This window comes from Euleptes europaea, chromosome 10 (assembly GCF_029931775.1).
Source record: "Euleptes europaea isolate rEulEur1 chromosome 10, rEulEur1.hap1, whole genome shotgun sequence".
Lineage (NCBI taxonomy): Eukaryota > Metazoa > Chordata > Lepidosauria > Squamata > Sphaerodactylidae > Euleptes > Euleptes europaea.
This window is the reverse complement of record NC_079321.1, coordinates 46,560,026-46,574,708: the sequence shown is the minus strand read 5'-3', so window position 1 is coordinate 46,574,708 and position 14,683 is coordinate 46,560,026. Positions and strand designations below refer to the sequence as shown.

At 42.3% G+C, this 14,683-nt stretch overlaps 1 protein-coding gene across 37 annotated transcripts in view; it reads right to left on the bottom strand.

The window, feature by feature from the left end:
* Positions 1 to 14,683, bottom strand: part of RIMS1 (regulating synaptic membrane exocytosis 1) — a 350,422-nt gene that overhangs the window by 140,304 nt on the left and 195,435 nt on the right. For 19 of the 37 annotated variants that reach the window (XM_056856567.1, XM_056856570.1, XM_056856592.1 and 16 more), the window contains 6 exons: positions 9,345 to 9,412; positions 8,178 to 8,288; positions 6,459 to 6,558; positions 5,338 to 5,461; positions 3,038 to 3,094; positions 243 to 289 (listed from right to left, as the gene is read on the bottom strand). In XM_056856567.1, coding sequence (XP_056712545.1) covers positions 243 to 289; positions 3,038 to 3,094; positions 5,338 to 5,461; positions 6,459 to 6,558; positions 8,178 to 8,288; positions 9,345 to 9,412 — 507 coding nt within the window. Of the gene's footprint in view, positions 1 to 242; positions 290 to 3,037; positions 3,095 to 5,337; positions 5,462 to 6,458; positions 6,559 to 8,177; positions 8,289 to 9,344; positions 9,426 to 14,683 lie in introns of those variants that run through there. The other 18 variants (XM_056856571.1, XM_056856573.1, XM_056856604.1 and 15 more) reach the window with 2 other exon arrangements.

Here is a 14,683-nt window from a genome sequence, read left to right as displayed (position 1 = left end):
GTGCATTAACTTCAAAGGGAGCTGGTGCACATCATCCAGACAGCTCCCACTGGTATGAGTCAATGATGAATAGTATCAAAGTTATGAAGATCGCACACGCTATATTAAAAGCAGTTATGGACAAAGACAGTGCTAGCTAGTTTCCTGTATTCATAAGGGTTCATACCACATCTAGTTTATTACTGAAGGAACATGTAGGGACAGAGAATCCAAGTACAGATGGGAATTAAGCTAATACTCACTCGACTCCAGTGGAGGATGAGAAGTCTCGGGAATCCTTGGAATGTCACTAAAAGTACATGCACAAAGAAAAATGAGAAAACTCTGAACTGCTTCTCCGTTGAACATCAGACCTACGGTACATCTGGTACAACATTTCAGTGGCCAACAAAATGCCCTTAAAAAGCCTACAAGTAGAACATGGAGCTCAAAGTGCCCCTTCTTGTGCTTGTGTTATGAGGTTTACTGCCTTTGGACCTGGAGGTTTCATTTATTCGTAAGAGTTTAATAGCAACTGATGGAGCTGTTCTCCATAAATCTGTCTAATCTCCTTTTAAAGCCAACTAACCCAATGGCTATCACTACATCCTGCGGTAGGGAACTCCACAAGTTAATTCTTCATCGAGTGAAGAAATACTTCTTTTTGCCTGTTGTGGTCTTTCCCCTTATCCACCAAGGGCTCTCCACCCTTCTCCATTGAATGGGATAGATAGAACAGGGATTTGCCCTCCAGGTCCTTCTGCGCCTTCAGTGTTCACCTTATGCCTCTGCTGACAGGCCCCACAATTTCCTCTATGGCTGGCTCTCAGCTCCCTTATTTCTACCCCTCTGGTCCTCCCTTAGTCCCACCCTGTCAATTCCTCCCCACCAATCCTCACACAGTGAAGCTTACTTCCCTTCCTTCCCCCATCCTCATTCCCATGGGTCCTGCCCCTCTATCGTGGGGCCTGCCCTCATGTTTCTAGTTTGGTTCCTAGGTCTACCGGGTTGGGTTTTGCTTCTCCTGCCAGCAATCCCTCCATTTCTTACGGGACTTTAATGCCTCTACTGTCAGCTGCCAGCAGCCCTGACCAGAAGTTCCTTCTCACAGCTGGCTGCTGCTCCATCCACTCCAACTTTGCCTCCCACCTTGGGGGCATCAGCTGTGTGGGGCCCTGTGCTGCCGACTCATGCTCTCCCGAATCACCCTCTGTGCTGAGCCCAGGGCTGCAAGCGCCTTTAACAATGCTGAAGGGTGTGGCACCAGAGTTCGCTCCCCTGTCTGCCTGCCTGGGCTGCCACCTTGGTAGTCAACACCACCTTCATAAAGGGTAAGGTCTCTGGGTTGATAGAGGGTAGAGCCAATAAGTCTGGGTCCAAGGGCATTCCCAGACACCAGTCGTGAATTTACTGCTTATCAATTTTACTGATGCCCAAGAGTTCTAATGTTATGTGAGAAGGAGAAAAAATTAACTCTATGCACTTTCTCCACTCTATGCATAGTTTTATAAACCTCTCTCATATCCTTCCCCAGTTTTCTCTTCTTTGAACTAAAAATCCTCAGACCTTTGTTATAGGAAAGGTGCTCCAACTCCTTGATCATTCTGGTTGCGCTCTTCCATATCTTTTACAGCACTTTAAGGGGCCTTTTGAAATATGGCAACCTGACCTATATATAGTATTCCAAATGTAGCCATACCACAGATTCTTAGAAAGGCATTATGATACTGGATGTTTCCCCCATCTTTTCCCTAGTTATCCCTACCCTGAATTTTCATTTCCTGCAGCAACACATGATCATGTACAAATTTTGTAAATAAATAAATCATAATAAATATAATCTCAAGATTTTCCCTAGTCAGTCACCATTAGCTTAGTGTGTATTTAAAATTATGTGTTTTGTACCAGTATGACTCTCTTTACACTCACTCACCTTGAGCCGCATTTACAACAAACACATGGGTTAATTTTCAAGGGCACACTGTCATTCAGTACTTAATGCTTGCTAATAAAATTCCAGAAGGGGGAAACCCTCACACCTTCATGCAAGTCCTTGAAAAATCCCAGAGATAAGATATTTACACTGCCCCACAGTGACACACTCCCTTTTCCTCCTCTACCCATATGGTTGGAGTCAATTACTGGTCAGTGATTTTTTAAAAGGTGTCAGTACTAACATGATTGCATTGACTTCCACCAATTCTTCCTCAGGACTCGGAAGAGCCCTGAGAAAAGATGCCAGTACTCAGTACCAGTCAGTTTAAAAAGATAAAGGTCCCCTGTGCAAGCAACGGGTCATTCCTGACCCATGGGGAGACGTCACATCCCAACATTTACTAGGCAGACTTTGTTTATGGGGTGGTTTGCCAGTGCTTTCCCCAGTCATCTCCCCTTTACCCCCAGCAAGCTGGGTACTCATTTTACCGACCTCGGAAGGATGGAAGGCTGAGTCAACCTTGAGCCGGCTACCTGAACCCAACTTCCATTGGGATTGAACTCAGGTCGTGAGCAGAGCTTGGACTGCAGTACTGCAGCTTACCACTCTGCGCCACGGGGCTCTTTCTTACTATCACAAAAAAAAAATTCTGCTTCTGTTTTGCACAAGCCATAGTTTGGCATTACATGCAAACTATTCGCTTTGGCTTCCGCTCCCCTAGCAAACAAGAATTCCAAACAATGGTTGTTCATAGCATATAAGCATCAGACTCATTCACATAGTGTTAGCTCTGGGTTGGTGTTATATCTGAGCCATGCCATTCTTGCTTTTACTTTAATTAATGTCTCAATTTGTTAGAAAACATTTATGATATTGAAAAGTCACCACTTGTATGGGATATGAATGAAATAAAGTCACAATACTACTATAGGCTTATTATTATTATTTACAAACATCAATTTCAATATAAACACCATATTGACAATATTGTGGTTGGCAGTACCACAATATTTGTACAAGCACAAACAAGAGGAGGTGGGTTGGACAGGAGAAAGGTGAGAGCTGTGACTCTAGCTACTGATGCTGGCAACTGTTCAAAATGATACAAACTGTATAACTCACTAGAAGGGTTTATATACACGCCTGAAGGAATTTGCTGAATGAAACCGGTGAAAGAGTCTTACAGTAACAAAAAGAAAGAAAAGGCAATAAGGAAAAGTTAAACAAAAAGTTTTTAAACAATGTATTATGCTACAGCATGCAAGTAAAACCACGTACCTATTAGATTTACATGCATTCTACCTGGAAATTAAAAGAGAATATTCTTCCTCCATCCAGAAATTCAGCTAACTGCCGTTAGACTGGAGTGACCCTTGTGCCCAGGTGGGGGTGAGCAAAGCAGTGGGGCAGTTGCGTCTCTTATCAGCTCTTAACTGAGGGTTCTGTGCTGCTGTCTGAGGCTCTACCCCACCTATTGGTTTCTGGCTGTGGGACACTGGGGGCATGGGGTCAGGAGGCTTCCCTCTGGCTTGTGCGGGTCCTTTAAAGGGGGATGGGCAAAGGTGGCTCAGCCTCTATCCCCACTCCCCAGTCCACAGCATAGCCTTTTCAGTGGTCAAATGAGGCCCATCTCCCTCTCTTGCAGGCAAAAAAGCTGGTAGGAGCCAACCCAATGCCTTTGCCTGTGCTCGAATTTATATTATTTTGCAATACGTATATGCATTTTGATAGTGATATAAATAAAGGCCTCTTGTTGGATAAGCATGTGGCAGCAGTGGCCAGAGGTGCCTTTCACCAGCTTTGGCCTTTCGTGGACAAAAAAGATCTTGCCACTATGGCACATGCCCTGGTGTAAAGTGCCGTCAAGTCACAGCCGACTTACGGTGACCCCTTGTGGGGTTTTCATGGCAAGAGACTAACAGAGGTGGTTTGCCAGTGCCTTCCTCTGCACAGCAACCCTGGTATTCCTTGGTGGTCTCCCATCCAAATACTAACCAGGGCGGACCCTGCTTAGCTTCTGAGAACTGATGAGATCAGGCTAGCCTGGGTCATCCAGGTCAGGGCAATATCTAAATTAGACTACTGCAATGTGCTCTAAGTGGGGCTGCCCTTGAACACTGTCCAGAAGCAACAGCTGGTACAGAATATTGCAGCCAGAATGCTGGAGGGGACTGTAGGGACCATATCACTCCAGTCTTGTTCCACCTATACTGGCTCTCAATCAACTTCCAGTTCAGTTCAGGGTGCTAGTATTGCCCTTTAAAGCCCTATATGGCTTGGGACCAACATACCTTAAGGAACACCAACTCCCCTATGAACCTATCCTACCACTGAAGACATCTTTAGGGGTCCTTCTTGGGAGCTCTTGCTACCTCCCTCCAGGTGGTGGCTGGAGATCTCCTGCTATTACAACTGATCTCCAGGTGACAGAGATCAGTTCCACTGGAGAAAATGACTGCTTTGGCAACTGGATTCTATGGCATTGAAGTCCCTTCCCTCTCCAAACCCTGCCCTCCTCAGGCTCCACCCCCAAAATCTCCAGGTATTTCCCAACCTGGAGCGGGCAACCCTACTCTAGATGGGTGGCAACCTCAGAAAGCATTTTCTTCATTGTGGTACCACAATTATGGAGTTCCCTCCCTTGTTTGTGCAAGAACTGGGTCATTTCTGACCCATGGGGTGACGTCACATCCTGACGTTTACAAGGCAGACTTTGTTTGCTGAGTGGTTTGCCAGTGCCTTCCCCAGTCATCCTCCCTGGGTACTCATTTGACCGACCTCGGAAGGATGGAAGGCTGAGTCAACCTTGAGCCGGCTACCTGAAACCGACTTCCGTCGGGATCGAACTCAGGTATCGAGCAGAGCTTTTGACTACAGTACTGCAGCTTAACACTCTGTGCCACGGGGCTCCTGGGTGAAGACTTACCTGTTTCATTTCACATTCCCTCACTAATTGTCCTTCCTATTCATGTGTTTTGTTCAAATGTTTATGTGTTTTAAGCAGGATATAAATAAAAAAATAAGAAAGTGTAAGTAAGAAAACAAGAAAAAATAAAGAATCAGGGCCGCCTTTATTCCCTTATATTATCCATTTTAGATGCAGTTCTCAAACACAGCTGCACAACTTCTTTCATAATTTCAGCATGATTTTCCCAAGAGGCAAATCCAATTAACAGAGGTTCTACGGCAGGAGTACTGAGTGGCGCTGTTTAAACCTTGTTATTCTTCAATGAAAAAACCAAAACAAAAAACAGTATGTGTGTTTATGGCAGCAATGGATTATGAAACACATTTAAACAGTAAAATTGTCCTCTAATGCTTTCATATTAGTTACATGCATATGAGATTGGTACCAAAAAAAATCTATATTTAATACTGTACGTTTGCAAAGGTCACATTAATATTACACATTTATTACTTACCCTATGGGCCTTGAAACAATAATTTCAACTTGAGGTTCTGATTTAGATTCTAAAATAATATTGTAAACTTCTTCATTTGTAGCTCCTGGAAGGGATTTACCATTCCATTCTAGAACCTCATCACCTTGAATTTAAAAAGAAGAAAGGGTTTCTTTTTTGCCAGTTAATATATGTACATGCGTATACACACAAACAGAATTTGTTATTTTCTTTCCTTGGCTAGATATTTGGGTGCACATTCAGAGATAACAATACCTGAGTTTCAAACCAAGATTTAACACAGCTTATTTTCACTACAATTCTGCTAACACCTTGAATACTAAAGTATATTCTGTGGAAGTATAGCCCTCAGTTATCTATTGATTCTTTATTATTTTTCTATAAGAAATACTGCCATTCACAGAGGCCAGACAAGGTTGCCTTGTGACAGACAAGGCTGCCAACCTCCAGAATTCTCTTGGAATTACAACTGATCTCCAGAGATCAATTCCCTTGGAGCAAATGGCAGCTTCAGAGGGCAGACTATGGTATACCATAATTTTTAGGTGAAATCCCTCCCCAAATTCTTTCACACGCCCCAAAACTCCAGGAATTTTCTAGGCCAGAGTTGGCAACCTTAGACTGCCAAAGTTTCCCTCTGCGTAAAAGAAAATACCTCCAATCTAAAACACCCAAATCAAAACTGGAGCATATAGGTAGATTTCTACAACTGTGTGGAGGGCCCCAAAGATGTCCATGCTAAATTGCTGCTGCTTCTGAAGTTTATGGAGATCCCAACTAATTTAGGTAGATCAGTGTACAGTATGGGTATTACTTTTGTTCAAGTAAGGTATTTGTTACAGAACAATATTTAAATGATTTTTTCACTTTTTGATATATTCATTTTGTTTAATATAAATAGCTACATAGTACTAATGTGCAATAAGGACAGCTAATATTTAAGCCAATATAATTTGGTATTGTTCTCACAGACAGTCTGTGCAGTGCGACCATCAAGTTGGACTGAAATATTTATTGCTAATGAATGTTGTACACTTTCAGACTGTTAATATAACACAACGGGGATATAATAACACAGGGTATTCCAATAGTAGGACAAACATTTCAACAATGCAAGTTACCTGCTCTGAGATGTCCTACCACATCAGCCAAGCTACCTTTCTTTACTTTAGTAATGAAGGCACCAAGTCGTCCTAAATCAGTCATTTTTCCTCCTACAACCTGAGCAAAAAATGTGTCAGTTCTCAAAATACAGCAAATTGTATATTAAGAAATATAATTGGGAACAGTTAGGTAATCACAAGCACTTAATGTACTATGGCTTTCTGATAAGGACATAATATAAAACACAAACCTTGCCCAGGCCAAAAAGTGTCACCCAAGATGAAATTTTATCTTGCTTATAAGAAGACTAAACTAGGGAATATTTCTGTAAACCAACACGTGTATTCCGAGGAATTGAGACTAGGCCTTGAATTCTCTTTGGGATTCTCATCTTTGGGTCTCTTTGCAAACACTACCTAGGCTCAGAAAAAGTTAGCAAAACTTGACTGTGGTCCTGGGAAAAAAGGAGAAGGAAATCCTTATCTGATGGCCTCTTGAGATCAAGATGGTGAGGCGAGCTGGGATCCTTCTATAAAAGGAGTGTACAACGCTGCCTCTAAAGCAGTGGTTCCCAACCTTTTTTTGACCAGGGGCCCCAAGGTTCAAAGTAAAAATTCTGAGAATTTGAAAATAAACTTTAATCATAACTGTTAGTTAAACATTAAACTTAGAATAATATTTGAATATATATATTTTATAATAGAGAACCTTTAATTGAAAATATTAATTTATTATGGGTTTATAACTTTGTTTTGCGGACCTTAATTTAGTTCTCGCGGACCCCTGGGGGTCCACGGACCCCTGGTTGGGAACCAGTGCTCTAAAGGGCCAAACTACATGATACACGATGCATCTAACTCATGTGGGATCGGGATCATGGGTGCATGACCAGACTCACAGTCAAACATACACTGGGGAACTCCCCTTAAAAAGTACTCATCCAGTTGGTGATATAAGAGGGATAAGGAGCTTTTGATTATCCTTCCACCCTGTTTTCGCCAGCAGAAAGGGCAGTGGGTGGGGCTTTTTGCCCCTTTATTGTTTCCACATAGATCCAGAGAAAAGGGGCAAAAAAGTCCTCCCCCCACCCTTTCCGCTAGTAGGGTTGCCAACCTCCAGGTAGGGTTGCTAGGTCCCTCTTCACCACCGGCGGGAGATTTTTGGGGCGGAGCCTTAAGAGGGTGGGGTTTGGGGAGAGGGACTTCAATGCCATAGAGTCCAATTGCCAAAGGGGCCATTTTCTCCAGGTGAACTGGCTGGTGATCAGTTGTAATAGCAGGAGATCTCCAGCTAGTACCTGAAGGTTGACAACCCTACCTCCAGATAGCGGCTGAAGATTTCTCGCTATTACAACTGATGTCCTGGTGGCAGCAATCAAGTTCACCTGGAGAAAATGGCTGCAGACTTGGCTTTCTCAGAAGAAAAGCAGTTTCACAATAGACTGTTGTGCTCATCTTCAAATTATAAGGTCATCTGCATTCCTCCCCACCCCACAGATTCTGGTATTCCTCTGAAGGGGTAAGGACCATGGATTATGATTCCATTTGACTCTTTGGGAAATAGGGAAGAGCATACTGGCTTAACTTCCAGTCCTTTCCCCCCTCTTCTAGGTTCTACAACAAAAGACTCAGCAGATATGTGAAGGGGGCATAATGGTTTTCGCTTTATGTATTAAAATGTTAGACTACTACTGGATGAACAGAATGAATTCATGGCAAAATATCCACAATACTTACTTTCAGTCCCAGTAATGCACCAGAGTCCTTTGGCATGGTTGTTCTCTTGTTGAGAATAACACGTCCAATTAGGCGATCTCCCTCTTTAGATGGTTGCCACGTTACAGGGTGCTATTTTTTAAAAAAAATCATGAGAAGCAAAAAAGTGGAGATCTTTTCCTGCTTTAAATACACAAATCTAGTTTGTGAGACACCTGCATCACGACAGAGATAAATTCAACCTACCTTTTTGAATCCATTACTTAATTCAAGATAAGGATCCTTTCTTCTTCCTACACAGTAAAACTGTTGGGCAGTTACTTATTAACAGATTCTTAACTGGTTTGATTGGTTACTTAGTTATAACTGCTTGTTGCCTGAAACATTAAAAATATCCTCAACATATTACGTTGAGTTTAGTATAGAAAATATGAGAATGCAGGCTGCATTATTTGTGACCCGCTATTCAAAAGACAGCCCACCAGGTATTGTGGGGGACAGTCTTGGGCAGGGGTGTCAAACTCAATTGTTATGAGGGCCGGATATGACATAAATGTCACTTGGTCTGGCGGGGCTATGCCTCACCAACCCAGATTGAGGAGGGGGGGGGATGGCTGCCTCAGCTGGCTTGCGGGCCAGATAAGAGCTCTTAAGGGGCTGGATCAGGCCCTCAGACAATATGTTTGACACCCCTTATCTAGGGCCTTGTTGGTTCTATTCGTTGGTGCGTGCCTGGAGCTACAAAACCAGGAACTACCTAGTATCCAGCAGGTCGTATTCAAGGCTCGTGGGTTGCATTCACCCTAATAGATCCTAAATTGTGTAGAGCCAAGTTTAAGAAAGGATTTAAATTCTAACATTTGTGGATATGAAGCCATAATTTCTAATTCCATTCACTGTTTCTTATTAACTAATTACTGTGTAAAGTCTATCCCGATCAATGCCTGATTCCTTATCACTAATCTTCACCATTATTACCTCTTTGAGAGGAGATCACTTAAAGCAAGGAACAAAACACTACCAATATGGTAAAAAAGTTCTTATTTTGATTCCAGTGAAAAGAACAATCTAATTTTTTTAGCATGTTAAAAATATTAGAGCAGACTCTAGCCAGTTACCATTTTTAAAAGTGCTAAACAAGTTAATATTTTATTTTGTGCACCCAGACCTATTTTCCTTATTTCTTACCGAACTAATAGGGGATGTCTCCCTACTGTGCCACGTGGCAGGATCCAGCCAGTAATAATCCAAGTCACCTGGAAGATACATGAATGGAAAGAAACGTGTAATCTCTCATACTAATAAAGTTGTATGAACGTGTCATATCTGCAGGCATAAATCTAAATTTAAGTAGTTCTCTGAAGCAAATGCATTCAAGACTAAGTTTCTGAGTTTAGAAATAATGAAATATACAGTCCCTTTTCCAAGTGGAGCTCCTGCATTGGTGGTCCCTATTAGCTGGCTTTATTTTTAGCAGTGGGCTGACTGAATTGCTAACAGGGTTTCTGGGGACAAATTGATCTTTAGAGTTTCAAGGTCCTGATGCTGCAGTTGAAAAGGATTTCACATTGGGTCAGAACGCAGTTGACATTGCTGTCTACTCTAACTGGCAACAGTTTTTCTGGAGGCTAATTTTTCCTTGCTGAGATCCATTTCACTGGAGATGGCTTAGATTGAAGTTGGGACCTACTAAATGTACTCTGACTGTATGTCCTGAATGTACCTCATTTCACTATGTGAGCATCCAGCTCCTTGCTGGTGTGAATCTTGAGTAACTGCATCCTTGCCTTGGTGTTCTCCATAACACCTGCTAATGTGTGCAATTGTAAACAAATTATTACAAAATTCACATTATAAGCACCCACTTCATAATTCTTTCATGGAAGCTGATTCTGTAAGGCTACCCTGTACTTCTTACCACTCTGCGAAGGCAACTTTCCAATAGTCAGGGAAACAGCAGAAACTGCAAATATATGGCTAATACTATTAATGAATCATTAACAGTAATTAAAAAGTAATGTTGCCTTGATTAATAGTGAGAAAGCTGGAATGTTCAGAGAAAGTGTAATGGAAGACAAGTAGGTGAATGGTATAGAAAGAAAAGATGGATGAATTACATGTAGAAAGGCACAGAGAATGACTGATACACTTGTATTTTAACACAAAATAAAGTGAATGACTGGAGTTAAGTGAGTTGCAGAGAAAGTGGGACATTGCAGAAATAAGGGATGTAGGAGACCTAGTAAAAAGGTAGAAATTTGGTGCAGGGAAATATTGCTAAAGACTCTTGAGAGTCTGTTCTAAAATAGCAGTGTCATTATTGTTGGCTAGCTATCATTCACTTCAGACTTCATCTGTACATTCAATGAATGTGCATCAAAAATGGATCAGGATCATGCTCACTAGCCCCACATCATAATCTGTACATTCAGCCAGGCTTCTGAAATGAACCTCCACATGCATATAAGTTTGTGCATGTAGGTTCTTCCATGTGATTGGAACCTCACAGTGCATGTACCATTTGTGAAAGAGGCAGAGGGGATTTCACGAATTCTCCCTTATTCTTGCAGACCCCCAATGTTGCATAGCATTTTGTTGAGAAGGGTCTCATGACCCACAACAGTTACTTTTTACAGTCAAAGGAACTTCTTGGGGCAAATAGGTAAGATCTGTTTCTGCTAATCCTTCTGTTTACAGATGTCAGGATGCAAACTACTATGTACGTGAAACACTTCCAATATTCTAAATTGCTCTGTAAATGTTAAGGATTATTATTATTTTACTTTTCTTTTCTTTTTTTAAAAATTCATAGCATGTTTCATACCAGTGGCTCAGGATACGAAAATCTAAACCATTTAATAGATTCAATATTAAGAATGGAATACATTTTGTTCCATTTTAAAACAGGAACTAAAAGCTAGGGGCTCCGGAGGAACTGCAGGGGGGAGAAACAATTTGGGAGCCCCAGTCCACCATCCAAAATCTCTTCCTCCAGGATTCTAAAGACTCCCAGGGCTCTGAGCAGGCTGATTTCTCATTCCCTCCACCCCTATTTTCCCCTTTAACCGACTCAGCTGCTTTCAACATTTTGTTCTTTTGTAGTATATCCAGTCTTTATCAGGCTGCTTTGGATTTTGTTCATTCATTTGTTTAATTTACAAACCCACATTTTCCTTTATGCCTGTGCAATTGCCTGAGTTTACAGAATACACATGAACATAGGCATCTACCTTTTATTGTATCACCACAATGGTCCATCAAGGTCAATATAATCTACTCAGACAGGCAGCAGTTCTCCAAGGTCTCAGGTAGAGGTTTTTCACAGCACCTATTACCAGATGCTTTTCTTCACTTATTACCTGATTTCCAGGGATTGAACCCGGGACCTTCTGAATGCCAGGCAAATGCTCTACCACTGAGCCACGGCCCCTCCCCAACTTACTGACTATGGCTGTGACTTGCCCTGCTGTACAGCTTGCATGACCATACCAGAGACCAGCCACTTTGTTATTAGAAGGAGTACAAGTGTGGACCCGCAAGAAACTTGCAGAAGCAGCTATTCCATCCCCCCCACCTTTGCTTCCTCCCTCTCCCCCTACTTCTCTCAGTCTCTCACTCTTTCTCCCTCCTGCCATCCCTGTTGGGTGCCTGTTGTGGGGAGGGGAAGGGAAGGCGATTGTAAGCCGGTTTGAGCCTCCCTTAAGTGGTAGAGAAAGTCGGCAAATAAAAACCAACTCTTATTATTATTATTATTATTATTATTATTCTCTCTCTCTCCTCCTGCCTGTCACTTTCTCTTGCTGCACAACCCACAAAGATGAACAGTCTTTCTCCATAGTGGGGAACAAAGCAGCTTACATTAGTCTCCCCTCCTCCTTCTTATCTGCACAACCCTATGAGGTAGGTTAGGCTACCCAGTGAGTTAGGCTACCCAGTGAGTTCCCACAATGAGAAGGGGATTTGAACCTTGGTCTCCCAGAACCTGCTCTTGAAGCTCTAATCGCTACATCACATTGGCTTTCATAGGGTGGCTGCTGTTGAACAGTAGCAAGCAGCCAGGTAGGGATCCCAAGTGCCTGCTTATGGCGGGCAATCTACTGCCCATTGTTCACGTTGTCTGCTGACTCTCAGCTGGTGGGTGGGAGATTTAGGGAGTAGGGTTGGGGGCTGCAACCATCATTATCTATGTGATGACGTCAGGTTGGGTTTGTTGGGGCAGCCCCAACCGGGGCAGTGGAGAAAAAAGCACCCCGTTCTCCCTGCCTCCCAGCTGATTGAAAAAAACAGCTGATCAGTGGCAAGGTTTTGGAGCGGCCAGGGAGGGTTGCTGGAGAGGAGGAAACAAGGTGGCCTGGGGCAGCAGCTGCCCAGAAAGCCTTAGGAGCTGGCCCAGTCTTCCTCCCAGGGAGACCCAAGCCTATGCTTTCCTCAAACTGGGCGCTTACGTGCAGCAAAACAAAGACGCCTAGCTCTGCTTGCCACTGAGGCAGGAGAGCCCTCGCTGTGTCTTCCAACCCTGGTGATTTATTCAATCCTTTAGCATTGCACGTGGGGGGGGGGGACGACAATCCAGCACTCCCAAAAAACATCTGTGGTTTCCATAGAGGGTTTTTTTTGCGAGTTCTGGGGAAACTTTAGGGGCAGAGTTAAAAATCTGGAAAATTAGCACAGGAAGAAAGAGAGAGCGAGAGCGAGGAAGAGAATTAGAGATTCTGAAAATAAAAGACAAAGAGAGAGGGCTGAGGCCAGAAAAAAACAGTTGAGGGAAAAAAGAAAAGGAGAAAAAGGAGAGAGAAAATAGCAGAAAGCTCAAAGAATTTATGTTACAGCTCCATAATCTGAGAACATAATGCAAATGAAATGAGAATGAACTCTGCATTAGGCAGGGTTGAGAGAAGTTGGTGGGGAATTACCTCAAGGAGACACCTGAAAATTGTTTTTTGGGTGGCAGTAAATGATACATTTTTTATTAAAGTAATAAAATAAGCTTAGACGTGCAATATCTGGGGATCCGGGGGGGGGGGGTCAGTGTCTGCCTTGTACTCCACCCCAGCCTCTATGGTCCCAGATAGGGTTGCCACGTCCCTCTTCGCCACTACAGAACAAACTAACAGGACTTTGAAATTTTTTGTTTTACAAATACTACAAATAAAAGCTAAATTCAAAATCTAATCTAAACCCATCTAAATCTGTAAAATTAAATCTGTAAAATCAACTGCAGGTTTCCCTCTTTTTTCTTTAATGTGTGTTTTTCCCCTTCTACTTTTCATGCTAAATCACATATGAGTTCTCTTTTCAAAATCTAGAAAATTTAAAGTAAGACAAAGTCATTAATTATTGAATTACAGATCAGTTTCCATACAGTGAATGTTGTTTAAATATTTTAAAAAGAGAAAATAAAATACTGTGATATCCTTACATTTCACAATTATTTTAGCTTCCTATTAACAGAGATGTGGCTTCAATTCACACAGTTCATATAACTGTTAATTAATCACAGAAAATGTATACTGTGCTCAGGTTGTTCCCCATTACTTAAAATATAAACCTTCAGGCCCTTCCTCATAATTTATATAAGGATTGCTCCCCCCACCGCAGATCTACTCCATATTTTTATTAACAGATGTCTAATGGAGCATAAAATGCTATTGATTTGTTGTTGATGATTTGTATCTCAGCCGATTGAAATACTGGTTGGGAACAAATTATCCTTACTGTCTCTGCCAAGAATACACATATCTGAGGTAACCTAAGGCTACAAACATAGAGCAAATTGGCTGAGTTCTTCTAGAATTGGTGGAATAGAGGATGTGGGCATCTTACTGGCCTCTCCCCCATAAAAAGGCAGGTTACTTTGGATGCAATCCTAAGAATTCTTTCCTGGGAGTAAGCTCCACTGAATAAAACTTACTTCTGAGTAAATCTGAGTTTAGGACTGCTGCCTTTAATCAGAAAGGATATGCACTGAATTGGGAATGCAAACGCCATGAAGTTATCCTGGGTGGTTACCCCCTGCATCTCAGGCCTTAGCTAGCCCACAGAGAACTCTTTGTCCTTCCTCTTTGTGTCCCTGTTACTTTTGAACTAATTCAGCCAATTGAACTGATAGGCAGTAGATTCAGGATGGACAAAAGGAGATACTTCTTTACACAGCAAGTGACTAAAATGTGGAATTTGCTGCCAGATGATGTGGTGATGGCCATAGGCATAGGCAGCTTTAAAAGGAGATTGGATAGATTCATGGAGGAGAGGTCTATCAGTGGCTACTAGCCATGGTGACTAAAGGGAACCTCCATGTTTGGAGGCGTTCAACCTTTGAATCCCAGTGCCAGGAGGCAACATCAGGGAAAGGCCTCAGCTTGTATGCCCTGCTTTTAGACCTGCAGAGGAAATGTTTGGCCACTATGTGAAACAGGATACTGGACTGGATGGACCACTCGTCTGATCTAGCAGGGCTCTTATGTTCTTATTTGTTATGTCAATAAAAATTGAATGTTGACACATCTTTATTCTATTTCCTAATTGTC